Source organism: Saccoglossus kowalevskii, chromosome 8 (assembly GCF_978046115.1).
Source record: "Saccoglossus kowalevskii chromosome 8, keSacKowa6.1, whole genome shotgun sequence".
In the NCBI taxonomy this organism is placed as follows: Eukaryota; Metazoa; Hemichordata; class Enteropneusta; family Harrimaniidae; genus Saccoglossus; species Saccoglossus kowalevskii.
The window spans coordinates 18,675,775-18,696,368 of record NC_140648.1 but is presented as its reverse complement, the minus strand read 5'-3'; the positions used below and the strand labels follow the sequence as shown (position 1 = coordinate 18,696,368).

The 20,594-nt window shown below is 34.9% G+C and overlaps 2 protein-coding genes and 1 long non-coding RNA gene across 3 annotated transcripts in view; 2 read left to right on the top strand and 1 right to left on the bottom strand.

Annotated features, from left to right (window-relative positions):
* The window catches only part of LOC102809941 (indoleamine 2,3-dioxygenase 2-like), a 29,496-nt gene extending 16,406 nt beyond the window's left edge, over positions 1-13,090 (bottom strand). Inside the window, exons 1-4 of the mRNA XM_085502296.1 lie at positions 12,953-13,090; positions 7,163-7,258; positions 5,759-5,878; positions 3,114-3,250 (exon numbers count right to left, since the gene is read on the bottom strand). Of these exons, the coding sequence (XP_085358422.1) occupies positions 3,114-3,250; positions 5,759-5,878; positions 7,163-7,258; positions 12,953-13,039 (440 nt within the window). The 5' untranslated portion in view covers positions 13,040-13,090. The remainder of the gene's footprint in view (positions 1-3,113; positions 3,251-5,758; positions 5,879-7,162; positions 7,259-12,952) is intronic.
* Positions 4,644-5,502, top strand: LOC146739373 (uncharacterized). The gene is made up of 2 exons (XR_014930167.1): positions 4,644-4,910; positions 5,238-5,502. It is a non-coding gene; the product is annotated as an uncharacterized LOC146739373 (long non-coding RNA).
* A 566-nt stretch (positions 13,091-13,656) lies between the features above and the next one.
* On the top strand, positions 13,657-20,125 carry LOC102810053 (protein canopy homolog 4-like). Its single transcript, XM_085502295.1, has 6 exons — positions 13,657-13,902; positions 14,426-14,555; positions 15,271-15,357; positions 15,910-16,042; positions 16,727-16,847; positions 18,366-20,125. The coding sequence occupies exons 1-6, from the start codon at positions 13,794-13,796 to the stop codon at positions 18,500-18,502; spliced, it is 717 nt and encodes a 238-aa protein (XP_085358421.1). The 5' UTR covers positions 13,657-13,793; the 3' UTR covers positions 18,503-20,125.
* The last annotated feature ends 469 nt before the right edge of the window (positions 20,126-20,594 follow it).

Sequence of the window (20,594 nt, the reverse complement as noted above, 5' to 3'; positions counted from 1 at the left end):
AAAAACCCAGGGCGATTTTTCTGCAGTTTTTAAAGTTGTTTTTTAAATATTTTGGCGTCATTGTTCGGACGCCTAAAATAGTCTATTTAAGTTTTTATTCAAGAGCGTGTTTATTGTGACTAGTGTTAATGGGCAAGCTTCGTTTAGACAATGTTAAATTATTCTTCTAATGCTCAGTTTATCTTTTGAAAACAACTATTTTTTTATTTGAAAACAAAAAATCATGCCGTTTTTCCATCAAAATCCAAGCCAAAAGATCGTACAACATCGGCAAATCTCTTTCACGTTTTGTTCAATAACATTAACATATTTAAATGAGCTATGGTAATTTGAACACGTTGGCATCAGCCAGCATTTTGATTGGTTAATTAGCGATTTGACCTATTAGGTCAACTCATGCAAGAGAAAGAACATGGCGGATACCCGACAGCATCGAGCGTTTATATGCGACCGAATTTATTTTTTTGCACGTTGTTATAATCACTACTGAGTAATAATCAACAATTGTGAAACGCAGCACGACAGGATTGCGGAATCGTAATCATTTGCTGCTACGCAATGCAGTTGTGTTACCCCAAAACGTACAGACCAATATTCACATGAAACGCAGGGTTGAATGCTGTTCCACTTAGTAAACGCACACAAGAGTGATTAGTGACCCTGGGGCGTAACTGCCATTCCTCAAGTTAATTTGGACGATGCTAGTCGATGAAGACACTCCAGTATCGTACACACGAAATTTTAACTTTTATCTGTTTATAAGCCCCCCCCCCCCCCAATTTTTCGTCAATTTGCCATTTCCCCAGAGGGGTTTATACTCTGACAACTACGTTATGTCCCAAATAAACGTACCGGTACGTGTTTTTTTTCTTAAAAAATTCCACCCAGTACGTTTTTATTTGGGACGATACGTTTATTTAATTTTCTAAATCGAGCAGAGTAAAAAAGAATTCTATGCCTTTTTTTGGAAGGCAAAAAAAGTACAATCTTAGATGTAAAGACGTTTATAAAGCTCAAACGTGCACGCAAAACAACAGAGTTGATGTTCCGACAGGGTCATTCTCCCTCGGGAAAAACCAAGAAAAGTATTGTTCTTGCAACTGATCAAATTTATCAGTTTGGATACCCGCAGATAATAGAGCTATTGAACTACAAGTGGTACATGTAGTAGTATTTTATTAGCAATACAACTTGCTAGCGGTGTAATGTGTCAGCGATGTTGACCGTTTCTTTGTAGACACGACAGTTATAGTAAACTTTTTGTCTTAACAGCAATCCTTAGCCCATTACTAGAAATACATCATTTGTTGCCCATTTGAATTCCTAATCACAAGAGACAGTGAAAAGTTTGCATATACACCAGAGCACATTTTAGAAGCAAGGGAACAATTTACTGGCCATTTTGGAAATTTTCCAGGGGGTATGTTTGTTTCCGGGGGTATGTTTATTAGATTTTGAAGATTTGTCCGGGGTGCATGTTTATTCCGGGGGGGGGGGGGTATGTTTAATTGGGACATGCCTGTGATTATGTGTCGCATATTGACCATGTCCCAAAACTATCTGTCAGCCATTGCCACCCACACTAATATGATTTTACATTGCATACAAATGAACACTCGATACAAGCTATTTCGGTCAGCAATCAAATCATCAATCTTTATGAATGATATCAATATTCATTAGCAATGTAACTGGCATTTTCACCTACTGTGAAATAATTTATAAAAGACTTTTTGGGTGTTTTGTATGGAATTTATTTCCACTGATTCCCGACGAGTTGAATGTAATATATAGTATGTGAATGTATATTCGCTGGATTTTATTTTTACTGAATCATCCCTTCAGCGGAAATTACGAAAATTAATTCCAAGCAAAAATAAACTAATTTACAGTATTTGCTTAGTGGTCTGAAAGTGAGTATTGTGAAGTTCAAGAGTGTGTTTGTACGTACAATGATGTGAACATTATTGCTACAATCAATGACACGTTGAACAGGAAGTCCATTTTGGGCTAGTGCCATTGTCAAATTTTGTCAATTTTTATTACAGACTCCCAGAGAACAAACAACTCTTCTCAAAGTAATTCACTCTGGCATGGAAAAAGTCAAGGGTAATCAAGATTCCAGGGACGACAGTGGCAACCACTAAAACGTAATTGAAGGCAAATAAACACGCAAAGCAGATAAAAAATGTTTTGAATCGTAGCATAAAGTACAGGGCCGAACCATTGTTTACCCTTGAGGGAAAGTGAACCAATTTTGAATAGTACCTTCATGTGGAATGTGACAAAAGTGGAAAGCAAGCAACAACTTGTCTCTTTCATTATATAAATACAGAATGAGTTATATATTGTCATTGTTATTGTGGCTTGATTAATATATGGAAATGTGCATCACAAAGATAACATATATCAAGGGGTTGCAGATCGCTGACATGTTGTGCTGCAATGTTTTTCTCATTAAATGCCCAGGTATACTATAAATACGCTTCTAAACAATAGGGATTATTTCCTTGCAAGTCACGCTGTAGTAATTAAACAGCTCCAGCTAAGCTCCGGTAAAAAAAGCGTTTTCGCTTGTCGTGCCATAGGGGATGTATTCGACTATGAATATCACAGTAGTGAGTGTATGTTGTATTTATGACAATAAATATTGTACATGTTGAGAAATACCTCTAGTCATTTCAAGAGTGTGTACATGGTGATATAACACAGTAAATGGAACAGGAATGAGACTCGGACCAGACGATATCCGTTGATGTCAACGACGGACCAATTATGTTACGTGTGACTCAGTACGAATTCATTTACTTGCTTCTTGTTGTCTATGAAAACAGCAAATTCATGCTGTAACGATGTGCCCACGTGCCGGCCCCTAGACAGGTTAAAACACGACTATTTTTGTTTTCACTAAAATTATATTTTTTAACATGACTACTAAATCTAGCCATCACAGTCACGCTAAAAGTAGGTGAACAAATGACTAAAAATATTTATTCCAACTTTTATTGTCAAACCGGCCTCATGCACATTAGGAAATGTACACTTATCGGCATATAGCAGTGGCTGTGGTTGGCCATCATGTACAGAGGGGGTCATGCACAGTTCATACTTACTCTATTTGTAGCGGTCCTTCTGGGTCCCTCAACTTCCAGTTAGCCAGACAGACAGAACAGTGCATACCAGGTGCAGCTGGTAAACCTAGTCTTTCAGAGACACCCCAAAAAGGTATCGCAAGATTTTCAGGTAATCTCTAAATACAAAATTAAAAACAGAAAAAATGTTTAGTATATTTACAATTACATTATTTTTCTGGGTTGTATCTTGTAGAACTCGCATATTTCATGACAAAGTTTACAAAAATTATTTGTTTGAGAAAGTTGATATGATCACCTCCTGCTTAGAGACCACTGCTGCTACAAAATTTTACTAAACTTTAAACCCTCTTGCTAAATTAATTATTTTGTTGAAAAATTTTACTTTTTTTTTATTGCTACATTAACAGTATGCATACTGTAAAATACTTTATTTTTGCTTGGAATTAATTTTCGCTGAAGGTATGATTCAGTGAAAATAAACTATATACTTTTTTTTCTATATTTTTCATTCAACTCGTTCAAAAATTAATGAAAATAAATTCCATACAAAACACCCAAAACGTCTTTTCAGCGAAAAATTAATTCCAGCGAAAATAAAGTATTTTACAGTACACTAAATAATAGAGACATTTGCAGTTTTTAATTTTTAACTTTGGAACAAGAGGGTGATTAGAATGCAGTTAAATTAATAATAAAATTTTTAGGTAATGCCATTTGAGTTTACAAATAATAATGACCCATTTCTGTAAGTATAGTTCAAGGCATATGTACCTGAGCCGTGCATGTACACAGTACCATGATACTCTTTGCCAACATAACTATGAAAATACTATGAAATGAAGGACATTGTGATATCTAATCAGTAGAAGGGCTAATTCATGCATGATGCAACAACGTGCCCTTGTGGCACAGTACATGGCCAAGTGGATCAAAATTTACATATAATTTAAATAACTGATGGGATACCGAGATAAATACTGTATTATTGTATTGTATGATTTTTGATGAGTTTAATGTGAAATATAGGAAAAAAAGTATATTCGCTGGATTTTATTTTCATGGAATCATTCCTTCAGCGAAAATAAATTCCAAGTGAAAATAAAGTATTCTACAGTATTGCATACTGACAACAAGCATGAATGAATAACAAAGACGCATATTTTTCGGTGGACGGGAGAAGAGTGCAATTTGTCTGTGGATAAGGATTATTCAAAATGATTTTGCTAAGCAGTAAAAAAGTTTTTGGATACATTCATGATACAGTGTTCTCCCCAAAGCGTTTTAGCGTAGCGGGGCCGCTACTCCATTATTTATGCCGCTACTCTGAGAGATTGCCCGCTACTCTGTGGCATTTCCTGTTACTCTTTCTTTTAGCTTGTTAATACACGTACGAATCTGTTAGTCAGCGTCATCAGCGTCCGGTACTGTGAGCCAAATCAGGTGTGAATGGAAACATGTCAGTGATTACGCAAAGACAATGGACTAATACAGCTTCGTACTTCGACAATAAACACTTTCGCCCTATTTAATTGGGGTAATAGCGAGTATTTTCTCAGTAGCATATTTGGCTGGAAGAAGCAACGATGTCAAACAGCAGAAATATTACGTTGTGGTTCCGCGTAGAACGCCCTGCTGGGCCCCTGGTTGCGAGCGATAAACCCACCAGCAACGCGGTCACCGGTACCCCTGTCGGCAGTGGTACTAAACGTGTCCAAGATGATGTTACAACGAAAAGTGCAAAAAAAATAAACTCTAGATTTGATGCACAATGGACAACAAAATATACGTGGCTGAGAGAAACATCCGATGGCAAAGGTAAAAAAAGTATTTATTTGTAGCGTTTTACTTGGAAGCGAGTTTTGACCTAGTTTAGTAAATTTTTGTATGGCTTCATTTTTTGCCGATCGTCGAAACATTTTTTTGGAAACGACCTTCTTTCTGGAAGTTCAAAAATTGTTGGCTACGATTTATCAAAGTAACTAATACTAGTATTGTGTTTTGAAATAGTTGGGTAAAGTTTATCGTGGCAATTTTTAAGTTTAGCGACTTTTCAAAATGGCGGCAATTTGTTTATTTTCGTGTTGATCGTGACGATATTTTTTAAATACAAGTATTGATTCGCTCCTATTTCTTATCTTTTAGGAATGCTGTGACACATATGTGGAAAATTCAACTTAAAAACATCCAGAAATAGTTCTTTGGTATGGAATTCTATGCCATGTATAACTATTACGAAATATGCTATCGATAAACACGCACACTCGGAGATGCACAAGAAGGCCATGTCATTTAATAGAAGTGGGAAGCAAAGAAAATCACGGCGTTCTCAAAAGCTGCAGATCACTGGGCTTCCATGAAAGTCCTAAGAATCAACATTACATAGAAATCACACAGCAGCAGATTCATTTAATCTTCTACATAAATTTTCATCCATGCAAGCCTGTCATTATTGTTTTCTTTATCTTCAGACAAATGCTAATGATATGTAAATTATATGCAAATTAGCCGCCACTCTGATACATTTTTCTGGGGAGAACACTGTGATACTTTCTAATCGTTTCAAAATAACCGTAACACAAATCTGATAATGATTGAGATGTGCATTTCAGATTTGGAAATCAATTACCGGTACAACGACTATGAGCAGAATATAAGACACTTACTGAGGGAATATTTGGTTCACCGCCCATCCACACGTAGCCGCTGGCAAGGCAGGACAGTATGAGATGACCTAACCGTAGTTCTCGATGTCCTTGTAAATAGGTGTGATCAAGCAGTGGCATCTGTGAAGACGACAAACAAATAATATTTGTTAAAGTCACAAAGTAAGTAACACTAAGACGTAGAACAGATTTTCACTGAACAGTGCGTGTATACATTACCAGATGAGTAGTCATACACAAACAAATGTATCATTAATTGTTGTAACCATTGCTACACGAGCCGAAATTTGTAATCCTTTGTGTTAGCAAAGGGATAACAGCAGTTGCGTTTACGTTAGTAGATCTGATATTTGACCAAAAACATGGAAAACTATACAAGCATATGATGATAATAATGATTACTATATGGAAATTATATCCATTTGCTGCTACGGCATTTATTACATTTTAACATGCACATGAACGATAAAGAAGATTTGAAAAACAATTTTTCTTCACGTTGATATAGCATTTCAAGGAAAAATGGTTGCATATGCATCGCTGACAATTGTTTCTAATCTTTTCACTCATTATTACAGCATCCGACCATATTCAGCTGTACTTTCCTCCATCGTCATGTCACACTAGTATGAATCAGTATATGTTCTCACCACTGAGGGTATAATTTTGGTTCGTGCAGAGCGTTCAGGCAGCAAATCAGAGTTTCTGTCCTGGGTCGGCACAGGTCGAGATCTCTATCGTGAATGCCACTCATATTTTTCATTAAAACTGCTGCATTATATTTGCAATTAAATTCATTTTCAAAACTCAGGTTCATACATGGGTACAGTGGCAACATTTCGAGGTAACGACAAAATGGAAGATTTAATTAAAGATTTTGTTTGACTAGTGGTTGTGAGTCTAAAACTGAAAGATTGTACACATACGAGGACATGTTTTGTGTTCTTTGAAAACTAAAATGATAGCTATGTAAAACAATTTTCATATAATTCTAAAATATTCTAGTCATACTGTGGAATACTTTATTTTCGCTGGAATTAATTTTCGCTGAAAAAGCATTTTGGGCGTTTTTTTTAATGGAATTTATTTTTCACTGATTTTTGATGAGTTTAATGTGAAATATAGGAAAAAAAGTATATTCATTGGATTTTATTTTCATGGAATCATCTCTTCAGCGAAACCAGCGAAAATAAAGTATTCCACAGTATGCAATAAAAGAATCGTAATGTGTTTGGTTGCTAGGATACCATACAAAACTACATTTGTAATCTCTGACCATATTGCTTCACTGGAATATATTTCTCAGCAGCAGCAACAACACCACCATTTGGAGATTAGACATGCAGATATTTGGTTGTGAATATCTTGTTGGTGAAAAATAAAAGAAACATTACAATTACAAACCTCATGAATTCTGTCTCTAAGTGTTCCGTGTGAAATAAAATCTGAGAGTTCATTGGCAAGTTCATTCCATACATGAAAATAAGCTGGTAGCTCTACCTGCAAGAAACCAAACAAGATATAAATATAACAGCTATCATTCTATCAAGTTATTTTTTTTTCTTTATTTAATGCCCATCTTTTTTTTGCCATGAGTAAATTTAGTAAATTGAGATTTTTTTTTTTACCGGTAAATTCCAAAATATAATGCAGCCAAAACAGAAATGTTCAGTGTTTTCACCAGGCTGCGCCCTTGCGCCATTTGCGCAATATTTCAAAATTTGGCGCAAAATTTCAATTAAATCGGGCTACATATGGCGCAGAAAAAAATTGCGTCCAAACGGCTTTCCCATTTTGATCATATGGTGGCGCTATCAACGTAGTAATTTATTCCCTAGAGGGGTCCCACAATTGAGCAATGTCTTGCAATATACGCAACTCATTTCAAGCCTCATGGAATGGGCGCCATGAGCAAGCCAAAACGCCAGAGAACTTTATTGAATTTTGGAATTTGCCGAAACCCTGATTCGGTACATGATGCTCAAAGTATCAGCAATGGACTGAAAACCCCGGTGACAGAATCAGTACCTTTAGAAAATGTTCCAGCAGACACGCAAAATGCCGATGGTATTGAGTCTGGTAGCATAGCGGTGACTGTGGAGAGTGTCACTATTAATAATGAAGCCAAGGAACATCGACGATTTCAGCAAAGTTGATTAACAACTCATCCGTGGCTGAAATACTCTGATGATGAAGATTTGATGTACTGTAGTTGGTGTGTATTTTCAAAAAATAATACTGCTATGACACGGGGAAGTAATAATTTCAAAACTAATAGTAATGGAATAAACATGTGTTAAACTAATTTGTGTGATGACTTTATGATTATTTATAAATGTTAACTCAACAAGTCATTGTCAATGACACGTCCCCGTTCCGTTCATATTTGAGTGACATATACATTCAAAGCAAATCATGACCGAAAAGCACCTGCATATGTACAACACATTGTTCTAAATCTGAACAAAATCCATCCATGCATGACTGAGATCAGGTTCCGGAATTGTGAAAATACATGATTTTGATGCATTTTCGGCCTTAAAATGGCCATCATTCAGCTATTGTTAAGCGGATCATGAAACAAATGCACATATCTATTTGTGACATGATATACCATGTGTGTGTGAAGTTTGAACTTGATCAATCCAGACATGTCTCGGATACGGATCCAGAACTGAATTCTTTAAAACAAAATGGCCGCCAGTCGGCTATTTCGAACTAGATCCGAAAAAAAAATGACGTGCATCAAGGTCCTATTATGTTTAATGTATGTATCAAATTTGAACAAAATCCGTCCATGCATAACTGAGATCCGGGTCCAGAATGGTGAAAATGTGCGATTTCAATGCAGTTTCGGCCTTAAAGCGGCCGCCATTTGGCTATCATTAATGAGATCATGAAACAAATGCACATACATATTTGTGACATGATGTACCTTGTGTGTGTGAAGTTTGAACTTGATCAATCCAGGCATGTCTCAGATACGGATCCAGAACTGAATTCTTTAAAACAAAATGGCCGCCAGTCTGCCATTTCAAACCCGATTAAAAAAAAATGGTGAAAATGTGAGATTTTATGCATTTTCGGCCTTAAAATGGCCGCTATTCAGCTATCGTTAATCGCAGTGTTCTCCCCAGCATTCAATTTGTGTGCGGGGCGGCCACGCTGCTTTTCCTGCCCGCCACTGTGGTCTCGAGCCGCCACGGTGATTAGTAAGACCGCCACAGTGCTTCTTTCATTGTTCATCCTGTGAACTGTATTACGAAATATAGAAAGAAATACGTAGCTATCAGGGATCTTGCCACGCTTCCGACCAGGACTATCCGACGTACCGACCGACACACATCCTGCCAAACGTGGATTATAATTTGTAAACAATAGACGTAGTCGCACGATGTGGTAGTGGCTTATAAACAATACAAGTTAATTTTGTAAAATTAGCACCTCTTTGTTCGTAAGTAAATACTTCAACGTTCGACGCAGTCTTTAGATTGAAAGCTAAAATTTTTTTCAAAATCAATTCCACCCCGATATAACATGGGCAAAGCGGAGTTCACGATCTGTTTACGCTACTCAAGAAAAAAACAACGTGTTTATTACGTGATTGGGTAAAATACATTTGAACTTTTATCATCGCGAATCATGTAAAAACTCTTCTTTCAAGACTTTTTACCTTTTAAAAATTGCTTATCACCTATTTCGAAAACCATCATGCAGTTTTCATCTGAAATCCATACCAACACATCGTGCTACGACATCGCTTTACTTCCGCAATGTAATTTTTATGATCACTACCATTCGGAAAACTTCGGGTTCTGCCGGCATTAACATGCGGTATTCTGATTGGTTAATGGTGTTTGGGTCAAAGGACACATGCCGGTCAACTAATAGGTCACAATTATCATGGCGGTCTTTGTTTTTCACCGAAGCGATCGAGTGATCAAAAATAATCGCTCAAATTTTACGTTTATTTCATATAAAAAAATAAGTAACATTTTTTCATGGCATGACTGAATTATTGGTATAACCGGTGTATAACATCGCGAAGTAAGTTAAGTCACGTCGTAACTTTGATGATCGTTTGGAAGTTTTATTTGTTCGTTCATTACTGTGAATGTAAACGTTGTAGAAGCTGATGGTACGAATAATGAACAATTTTTTGAAGGAGAATGTTTTTGTAGTAAATAAGATCATGGAAGTCGAGAACATATTCCTGGCTGAAACATTTCAAATGAGTTTCATTTAGCCTTTTACAATTTATTTGTTTGTTTGTTTTTAATAGTGACTAGTCTGCAGCATTTCCATTTCGATTTGACAATTTTTCATTTTTAAATTCAAACTCTTCTAAATCGTGAAACGTAATATTTTGACTCCAATAGAAAAAATATTTGCACTGTGTTTGATCTCATTAATATCCCAAAAGAATAGTGTTTATAATACTGTATGAAACAAATAAATATGTGCCACATTGTTTTTGAAAATATATGTTGTTTGTTATGTGGATGTAAATGTGCTTTGGTTATTTTATTACATTATTATGTAAATGATATGCAAATGATATGCAAATTAGTCCACCACAGTGGTTTAAATTCCTGGGGAGAACACTGAATCGGATCATGAAAAAAATGCATGTGCATATGTCCCATATAATGTGTGATGTATGAGTGAAGTTTGAACTTAATCGGTCCATGCATGTTGGAGATACAGGTGATCACGGACACACGCAGGGCAAACCATAAGTCCCTGTTTTCGGACTACGTCCGAACGGGGACTAACAAAATGACAATGACAATGAGAACTAAACCACACCAGAATTCCTTAGTATAAAATTATTTTTAGAAATTACAACTTGAGTCATCAATTCATTGAAATGACCATGACTTCATGTAGTTAATACCAGACACTACTTTAGCAAAAATGATGAGTTATTCAACACAAAGGAAATCAGATTGGTATCAGTATTTCTGTGTTTAGTATACCGGTACATGTTTTTAAATAGAAACACAATTTATAGCCAGTATTGTACAAAACAGAAATTAGAAACTGTTTTATGATCAAATCAGCAACTTTACATCAAGTGGTTGCAGAGACACTGTTCAAATAATCTACAGTAATCTTTTCTTATCAGCGTAGTACAATCCTGTATTGACTCAATACAATGTACGCACAGACATACATTCATACCCAAATCCATCTTTTTAGTACAATACTGTATACACAAATATAGTCATAGTCTCACTATTCATTTTTTTTTTCTATTTTACAATCTAGTTTTAGCTTATCTCTATGACACTGTATTTTTTTTTTTGAACAGCTGTTGACAAAATAGGAAAAAAATGGATGAAGTACAGCATGATTGGTGAAGCCAACGCTAGCATGTTTTTTGTTTGACACTCCTAAACCCTTACAATTCACAACTTATCGAATTAATAAAGTCCTTATGATTGATGGGATTCCAATGATGTTTTTCACTTCTTCACGACCACAAAAAATAATTAAACTTTGCTTGTCATGCACTACACATTAGTTATTAGTAAATGAAATATTAATATGCAGTGCTTGTAATACTATGAGGTTATTACGAGGACACCTCAAAGTATGCATGAAGACAGTACAGCATTAGTATTGACTGATGCGCAACGGAGGTCAATGCGATGGCGTACTGTCCGAGAGCATACTTTGAGGTATCCTCGTAATAACCTTATTAATATACATCTTTTCCTTCCAAGGATATGTCATGGGAATACCAAAATCCAAAAAGTTTAGAACATAATCATCAAACTTCTTTGTGTGGACACAGGTCAAACCCTGGAGACAGTCATGTTAGTTTTTATTATTAGTGGGCGCTTATGCGCATAATCATTCCATATTTGGAATTCACATTTCCTAATATGGTAGGATGAAAGTACCCCATAAAATACTAAAAATTACGGCAAGTTGTAACTTATGATGTATAATAATATTAGTTATTATTACACGAAAAGAATATGTCATTAAAGTATTATTAAAGCACGGGCAAAAAATCTACTTGCTGAAACAGCCTTGGATACGAGATAAGAGCCCAGTGCATGAATGTATATAGCAAACACATTTTTATTTCTATAATTAGTCTTGGAAGTACACAGATCAATACGGCAAAATTTATTAATTAAGCATTGCCTTAAAATCTCATAGTAGGATCATAATTATACATATACATGTTATTATGTATTTTCATGTTTAATTGTCAGTGAATTTTGTAATTTGTAAATGTAATTTGTGTTCATTTTTACTGTTAATTGTTTTAGTTCTAGTTTTTAGTGAACTTACTGCTCTACTTTCCATATTCAGTGTGGTGGCAATAAATAAAGATACAGAATAGACTAGTTTCTACAGTCTAAGTGGATACCCTACATGTATTCAGTTTCCTTAGGAACAACGCTTTTGTACCATAAAGTAGTAAGACGCCACTATTGTTTAGCATGCAATGGTGTGAATGTTTTTAAGTGTCAAGCTTCCTGTGCCGACGTCCAACACAAACTGAAGCATCAGCAATATTATGATGAGAGAGATAGAAAAAAGATTTATTGCAGCCGTACAGAATATTTTATAACTTCTAATTTGGTGTTTAAATGGTGCATGGTGACATGAATAATTGTAATTATTTAGAGTTCACTTTTGTCGGCAAACTAAGAATTTCAGTAATGGAGCTTAACTAAATGCCACCGTAGCGTCAAAACCTAAAATTACCAGCTCCGATATTCACAAACATTTTTGAAGAGGGAAAAGACGGATAGAAAGACATACCATATAATTCTTGGAAATTTGGTACCATTACCAAGTAACAGTAGTGACAGTACGGATTGCCACAAGATTATTCCCGAAACACGAACGATCGACCAACCCAGCAATACTTCCATACAGACTTGAGTAATACTTGTAATACGGTATCCAGGTAACAAACCATGAGAATATCATCGACCTGAACGCATGTTTCTACATTAAGGGGCTCCGTAGTATTTATCAAGAACAGAATAGAGTGTCGATCCAAGTTGTATACATCATGTATGTTGGGCCGAGGGAGCTACACTGTACATATAACGTGGGCATGAGGAATTTTCCAGCACGTTCGTAGGACGCGATCGATCGAGATCAAGTGGTACATACCGCCTCATCAGTGAACCTACTCGCCAAAATAAATAACCTTCAACCTACCAGGGGATTCTCCAAGATGAAGCCAAGTCTCTCTGACACGTGGAAATCTTCGAGCCGCGGTACAATTCCATCCAACTCGGCAGCCATAACTGCAACCTACCAGATAACGTCGCCGCAGATAAACCAATCACAGTTTCGATTTCAGGTTTCAGTATGTCCCGGCATGCACGAAGCCGGGGAAAGTGACGTCACATTCTAAATTTATCTAACATCAACATCCGGGTACGTGAAAAAGGGTTTTCCCATGGACGGACGCACAATTTGTAGGGATAACTAAAATAAAGATTAAGAGGGCGTTGTTATCCCTTGAAATGTTTAGATTGTGAACGTGACAATTATTCATATATATTAATGCATATTATAATAACTATTTTGAATTTAACTTAATAGAATTGAACAATAATAATGAAATGTTAAAAATTTTACTTTCACCCACACGTAAAAGTTGCACAGCCCCCTAACTAACTCAAGGCTTGATATGATTGGTTAAATTTGAGTTGAATGATGCAGCGGGCAATGATTTGTTTTCTTAAAAAAGTGTATATAAAATATTGAGTTAATATATTTTTTTACAAATAGTTCTTGTATTACATTATACTTCCAAATTGTTCATTCACGTTGAGTACTTTATCATTCTCCAAGCCTGGACGTATTACTGTCGTTGGCGGCGTGCGTGATGAATAACGTCGACTTAGCTAGGTGGTCTCATACTGATTTGTTTTCGACCACTCGTGTAACAACACATGGACGCTTGGAAGTAGGTGGAAGGAACCGCGTCCTTGTCTCCATTAGTTCTGAGTGCGATTACTGTGATTTTTTGTTTTGCGTTTAAAGACAGGAGATGACGAAACTCGGTTCTGTGCTTACCATTTTATCTCTTTTCGCATGTGTAGTTGGAAATACTGAGCGCGACGCAGACGATCCTCACAGAGAGCCGTCAAAATGTGAAGGTGAGGACCCGGAAGTGTTCTGTTTTCAGACTTATTTGTGCTTTTTGAAATACATCTGATCGTGCGATCATCTCCATGAAGCCAGATTTTAGATCCGTGAACAAGTTTATTTTTACTCGTATACTGTAATTTAGTAATACAGTTCATCCGCCCAATTTTGGTCTATGGTAGTGACATCTGGAGTAATTCAATCACTGAGCAGTTTCAACTCGATTACTTTCGTTATCTCTAAAAAAAAAAATAATGCACAATCTGTGAACAATGTAATGAAAATAAAATTGCTCATTCAACAATCAACAAAGATGAATTCTGAAACAACCAAACATATCAATTTGGCCAACAATTTTTTCATTTCATTTTATTTTGCTTTGCATTTTATGTAACTTTCATTTTTTTCCTTTCACCTATTTTTTTGAGATTTTTCTGCTGTACTTTTCCATTTTAATACACTGACGATTTGCTCTTTAAATATGCTAAATACTTGAAATTTACTTCACTTATCACTATTTGTTCTCTGTTACAGTGTGCAAAATCTTTGCTACAGAACTACAGAGTGAATTTGACAGAACTGGACGTTCCAAAGAAGTGATTGGCGTGGGTCACCAGCTAGATAAAAAGGGAGACAGGAAAAAAATGATCAAATATCACACTTCGTAAGATATAGCAACTCATTTTCCAAGTTTTCTTTAATCTCATATTGTGGCTTTGCTTGCGTTTTTTGATAAATTTATAAGAGAGGGTATTTTAATTATTCAAAAAAATAGAGGCATTGAATATAGTTCACGTTATTATATTAATTGTTGTTAAAATACAATTGTTCAGAATGACTATTCTCTTCCAGAGATTCAATGTCACTTCTCAAAACCGATCCGTTACTCATGTTCTACATTGGTTTGATGTTTGTCATACATCAAAAGGTCATTAGTTTGATCCATATTGCTGACTGTTCATTCAATAGTACGTTCATGCTGCCCAGTCATTTGGTTTGTTAGATTAGCATCCCATGTGCTGTTGTTATACTCTCGGTGTACTTTAAGCTCAAATTCTAAGTCAAGTTTGTTGAAAGAGCAGCAGGTGTCCACAGAATGACTGGCTCGTAAAAGATAGATGGAAAAGAGTGGCAACCTCCATCTGTATTAGCAACTGAAAGGTGCTACATGGCCCAGGTACCTGCAGTTCCGCAGCTCCATACTTTGACAAACTATTTTTCCCTACCTTTCTTTTGTTCTTCTTGACATTATTTTTTGTGTTTTCTCTTGTTGGTCACTGTCCCAATACTCACATGAACAGAGAACTATGAACTACTGGTATATGAAATTCAGAATGTATACTTTCTCTTGATGATACAATTTTTGTTTGTTTCAACAGGGAGATGCGATTTATTGAGGCCACTGACAATATTTGTGACAAGGTCCTAGAGTACAATTTACACGCCGAAAGACGAGGAAGTCGCAGGTAGGTTTTTGACACATTGAAAAAAATTAGATCAATACATTTGAGAGTCATACTTCCCTTTTTCGTCATTCTCAAATTAAAAATTAAGGTCCAGAAAAAAATGATTCTGGTTCGACCTCACAAAAAAAATGTTTCCAGTCAAACTTTTTTTTTCAAAAGTAGGGTTTTGAGGCAATTTGTTTCCACTATACTGCATATAGCAAACGTTTTGCAGGTTTAATCAATCTATCAACAGAGGGCACTGAGCAGTGATTTGGCTCAAACATTTTTTGGTGGTGTGCATGCTGACCATTAATTTTTTTATTTTTTAGGCTTTAATCTTTCCCCAAATCAATATCATTAAAACTGTGCTTTTATTTTGTTTTTCATGAAAATTTTGTTTTTCTTTCAATTTTTTTCTAAAATTTTGACAATTTTGGAATACAAAACAAAATCTTTGATATTCCTACACATTTTATGAAACCATCAAAATTCTACATTTGATGATAAATTTTTATGAATCCAAGTAGAGCTGAACGATTCACATTGCCTGATTTTTTTTGATATCAACAGGTTTGCCAAGGGTCAGAGTGAAACGTTCGAAACATTGCATGGATTGGTAGATAAAGGAGTGAAAGTAGATCTTGGAATTCCGTATGACATGTGGGATTTACCGTCAGCAGAAATCACATCTATGAAAAAATATGTAAGTTTGTATGTGCAGTGTGCTGGAAGATAAACTTTACTTTATAACATTATGGTATAGTACATAGATACCAGAAAGTGACTTTATAAGGCATTTTCAGGGGAAAAGCAAATGTTCATTTAAATGGACAAAGAATTAAATTCGCCACATCGAGTAAAATGAGGAAGTGTTTATTTTTCTGTTTCAAAGTACATTTCCTCTAACGAAGTCATATTCAAAACGATATGATATACCTTTTTTTTTTGGTGTTCGATAACCTTTATATAAAATTGAAACTGCATTACTGCAATAATTTTCAATTTTCTATAAAACCATTTTTTTGGCCCAAAGAACAGCACTTTCAATCAAAAAACAATTATTTTAAACTACCTTGGTTTCGCAAGAGTCATTCACTAAATTTTGTCTTCATAAATGCCTTAAGTTAAATTGCCTAAATTACCAGCATAAAAACAAATTAAGTGGTTTACTGATGTATAACCCAAGTTGAAATTTATATCAAATTCACCTTTTTTTGTTCATATCGGTATTTTGTTTTCATGTTAATTTTATTTTCATTGACGTTAAACAGTATTTAGTTTTTTATAACTTTATTACATTCTAAATATTCAAATAGCGATAAGAATAGCCCAACACAGATATGTAAATATTGACTTTTACAATCTTCCCACTACATCTCTTTTCTAGTGTGAATCATTGATGGAAAGTTTTGAAGATGACATAGAAGAATGGTATTACCACCATCAAAGTGAGGGTTCCTTGCTGACATATCTGTGTGAAGAAAGGGCATTGCCAAAAGCAGAAACTGGTAAGAATCTTAGTACGAGTTTTGAGTTGTGGCATCATTAGTCTGTTTTTGTGCAAAAATGGGTGGTTGATTTTTAGCTCGCACAAGTTATTCTCTGGTTTCTCTGGTTCCCGACATCAAATGTTTAAACGACAAAATACATGTAACCCCCCCCCCCTCCACTATGCAGACAAGATTGGAACGTTTTCATACCAGACCGCATATGCTTCTAAAGTAATGGCAGAACTTGAAACTTATCTATTGTCCAAACTCTTTTTTTCCCCAGACCAGAATTGACGAATAATAAACTAATTGATGTATGAATACCACATGGTTTCTTCTCAAAAAAAATATTGAATGTGGAGCAATTTTGTACATCTTATGATGGCCAAAGTGCTTCAAAGTAGTGTATGTTTGACTGCATGCTGGTCGCAGAGACCATGATTTAAGCCCAGAACAAAAATATTTCAGTTTCTGGTTGTCATGTATTTGTGTCTGTTAAAAATTTACACATCACATTCATTTTTAGGTTTTCATGAAAAATCAAAAGCATGTTGTAGGATATGGTAATTTTAAAATATGAATATACTTGCAGAAAATTTTTTAGAAGAACTGCGTAGAAACTTTTTTTTATTTTTTGGGGTCTGCTTTATTCATATTTTAGCTCCGCTGTCGACTTTGTCGAGCGGAGCTTATCATATGAGTGATTGTCCGTCGTCGGCGTCTGTGTAAATGTTTTACTTTTTCGACTTCTTCTTGAAAACTACAAGCCTGAATGCTTTGATACTTGGTGTATATGTACCTTGGGTAGACCTCTCTTAGATTTGTTCATTTCATGATGATATCTTCAATTCTCTAATTTTGGTGAATATTTTTGTTATTTTTGGTAAAAAGTGATATTTTTAACTTCTCGTAAAAAACCGCAAGTCCAATTGCTTTGATATTACATATATAGGTACTGCATGTGAACTTCTCTCAGATTTGTTCATTTTGTAATGATATCTTTAATTCTCTAATTTTGGTGAATATTTTTGTCATTTTTAGTAAAAAGTGATATTTTCGACTTCTTGTTGAAAACCGCAAGTTCAATTGCTTTGTTATTACATGTATAGGTACTACATGTGGTTCTCAATTCAGATTTGTTCATTTCATGATTATATCTTCAATTCTCTAATTTTGATGAATATTTTTGTAAATTTTGGTAAAAAGTGATATTTACGACTTCTTGTTGAAAACCGCAAGTCCAATTGCTTTGATATTACATATATAGGTACTACATGTGGACCTCTCGCAGATTTGTTCATTTTGTAATGATATCTTTAATTCTCTAATTTTGGTGAATATTTTTGTAATTTTTGGTAAAAGGTGATATTTTCCACTTCTTGTTGAAAACGGCAAGTCTGATTGTTTTGATACTATACATTTTGTTCATTTTCTAATATCTTCTGATCTTTAATTGAAACGTGCATTGCTAACAGCGGAGCTATCTCAGCCGAGAGGCTGCTTGTTTTAATGATAATGTTCTCTTGCTGTCTCTAGAATGTTTGCATGAGAAATGGACAGGAAAAGAAAAAGTACATTCATCTGGTGTCGAAGCAGAAGAAACGAAAAAGAAAAAAAAGAAAAAGAAGCGTAGTAGCAAGAAAGGAGACAGTGCTGCACATGTTGAACTTTGAACCTTATATTGCGATAGATTATTCAGACATTTCTACATGCATGTGGTAAAGATTGGGAGTGAAACCTAGTACTGCTGCTTCTCTGCAGCAAGAGATATCAGTCATACATACTCATTTTTATATTTTGTTTATATTTGTTGTTCTGTGTGTGTATTGTCCATCATTTGAATTTTTAATATACGTGTATTTTTAATTGAATTTATGGCTTTTCACAGAACTTTGCATCACAAAATTTGAAATTTACGTGGTTATGAAAAAGTTCATACTCACTTGGATTCTCCATCTGGATTATTCCGGTTGTGTTTTCTTCGTCAACTTGCCATTGACCAAGAATGAGATTTAATTAATCTAATATTGTACAAGACAGCTTTGAATATGCAAATTACTAGTAATTTAAAATATGCAAATTACCAGTGATTTGAATATGCAAATGACTAGTCTTCAAATATGCAAATTACAATATTTCAGGAGAGGAGATTGGGATGATTGATATGTGATAAGTACAGGCTGACTGAATGCTCTGGTTTGTCGCTATGGTACATGTCTGATGAGTTATTATTTTTCCAGATTAAAATATTGTCACTTTAATTTTAGTGAAGTATTACAGTACAATTAATGATGTTTGTATTTTTATAAATATTTTCACAGTACACTACTTAAAAATTTCAGGTAACATTAAAAAGATGAATAAAGTCATCAAAATAGTAGGTCTTTGTTTCTCTATTTTCCATGGTAAAAAAACAATGAGCAAAGTGAACATCAAATTTGCTCTTCTGTAGCTGCATTTGACTCAAGTCATACTGCTATACTGTTCTATTTCTGATTTTTAACAGATTTTAATTTGTATGATTTTTGTACTGTAATCCAATCAGAAGCCCCCAGGCAGGCAGGATGATGAAATATAAAAAACAGTGCGCGAAGCGGGTGGGGTGGAGAAATTGACAGGGAATAATGATCTTCTTAAAAAAAGATGTTATTCTGAAAGAAAAAAGGTCTATTCCTGATTTCTAATATTTATTTTGATTACACATTGATTTTATGAAAGTTGAATATATTCATTTGTTAGTTGCATTACTCAAAGGGCCTCGTGGAACACCGAATGTGTTGAGATTAAATTTTTATTCCGGGCCTTAATATTTATAAAGATGCTTATCTATTGCTGGTAATACACGTACAGATTGTCAGTTAATGATGACTAGCTTTGCAAGTACTGATAAATATGTACATTTTATTTTGATCGATAAATAAATTAGTTCCTGACAATCCTGTGCATCATTCAAAACTGAATTTTTTTCCATACTGCTGGCACTCATTAGTGACAGTTGTTTTAGCAGTGCAATTGTTCTGAAATAGCATTTTTTAGCAACAATCATACTATAAGTGTTCTCTCGTGACTATCAGTGTACTGCGGCACTGAAATAGTGTCCTCTAATCAAAATTAGTGTACATTAGTACGAAAAGCAACTTTGTAGCATAACAAATTGTGTATGACACAAACAAATTTCTCTCTAATGAGAATAAGTGTATTACGGTAAAATAGTTATTTAATTTGCCACTGGTCTGTATATTGTTGTTCCATAAAAATTAACAAAAAGCACAATAAATAAGAATGTATCAGTAAAACTTTGTGGCAGCACACACTGTTCTCCAGTCTGTATCTAACAATTATCCGACATTTGCATTCTAATCTGAGTTTCTTCAAACTCGTGTGGAAATGTTTGTATTTATAGTCAGGAGGGGGTGTCTGGAGGGCCAGTGATCAGAGACATCAGCGACAACTGAAATGACAAATGTCCATAAAATCCATATAAATGAAACATTTTTAATTTTCTTTATTATTTTGAATGCTATAGTGTTCTCGTGAAAATGGATATTTTTTATAAATTGTTTAGTTAATTTTGGACCAAATAGACATAATTCCTCATTGTTTAGAGGTCTTACTATTAATTGTGGAAAAAATATGGTAAGAAAAAAAAGATGCAAGTTGATTGGTGACAAAAGTTGGCCTTGGCGCTCAATGGGTTATCTTATTTTCACTTGTACACTAGCTGACTGGTTCTTCTGATCAGGGAAATGCGCGATTATGACAAAA

Bases quoted from the DNA above. Each gene is read 5' to 3' on its own strand.
- LOC102810053 (XM_085502295.1), top strand. From the start codon at position 13,794: ATGACGAAACTCGGTTCTGTGCTTACCATTTTATCTCTTTTCGCATGT. The intron at 15,358-15,909 runs GTAGGTTTTTGA...TGATATCAACAG, and splicing joins GAAAGACGAGGAAGTCGCAG to GTTTGCCAAGGGTCAGAGTG. The intron at 16,848-18,365 runs GTAAGAATCTTA...TGCTGTCTCTAG, and splicing joins ATTGCCAAAAGCAGAAACTG to AATGTTTGCATGAGAAATGG.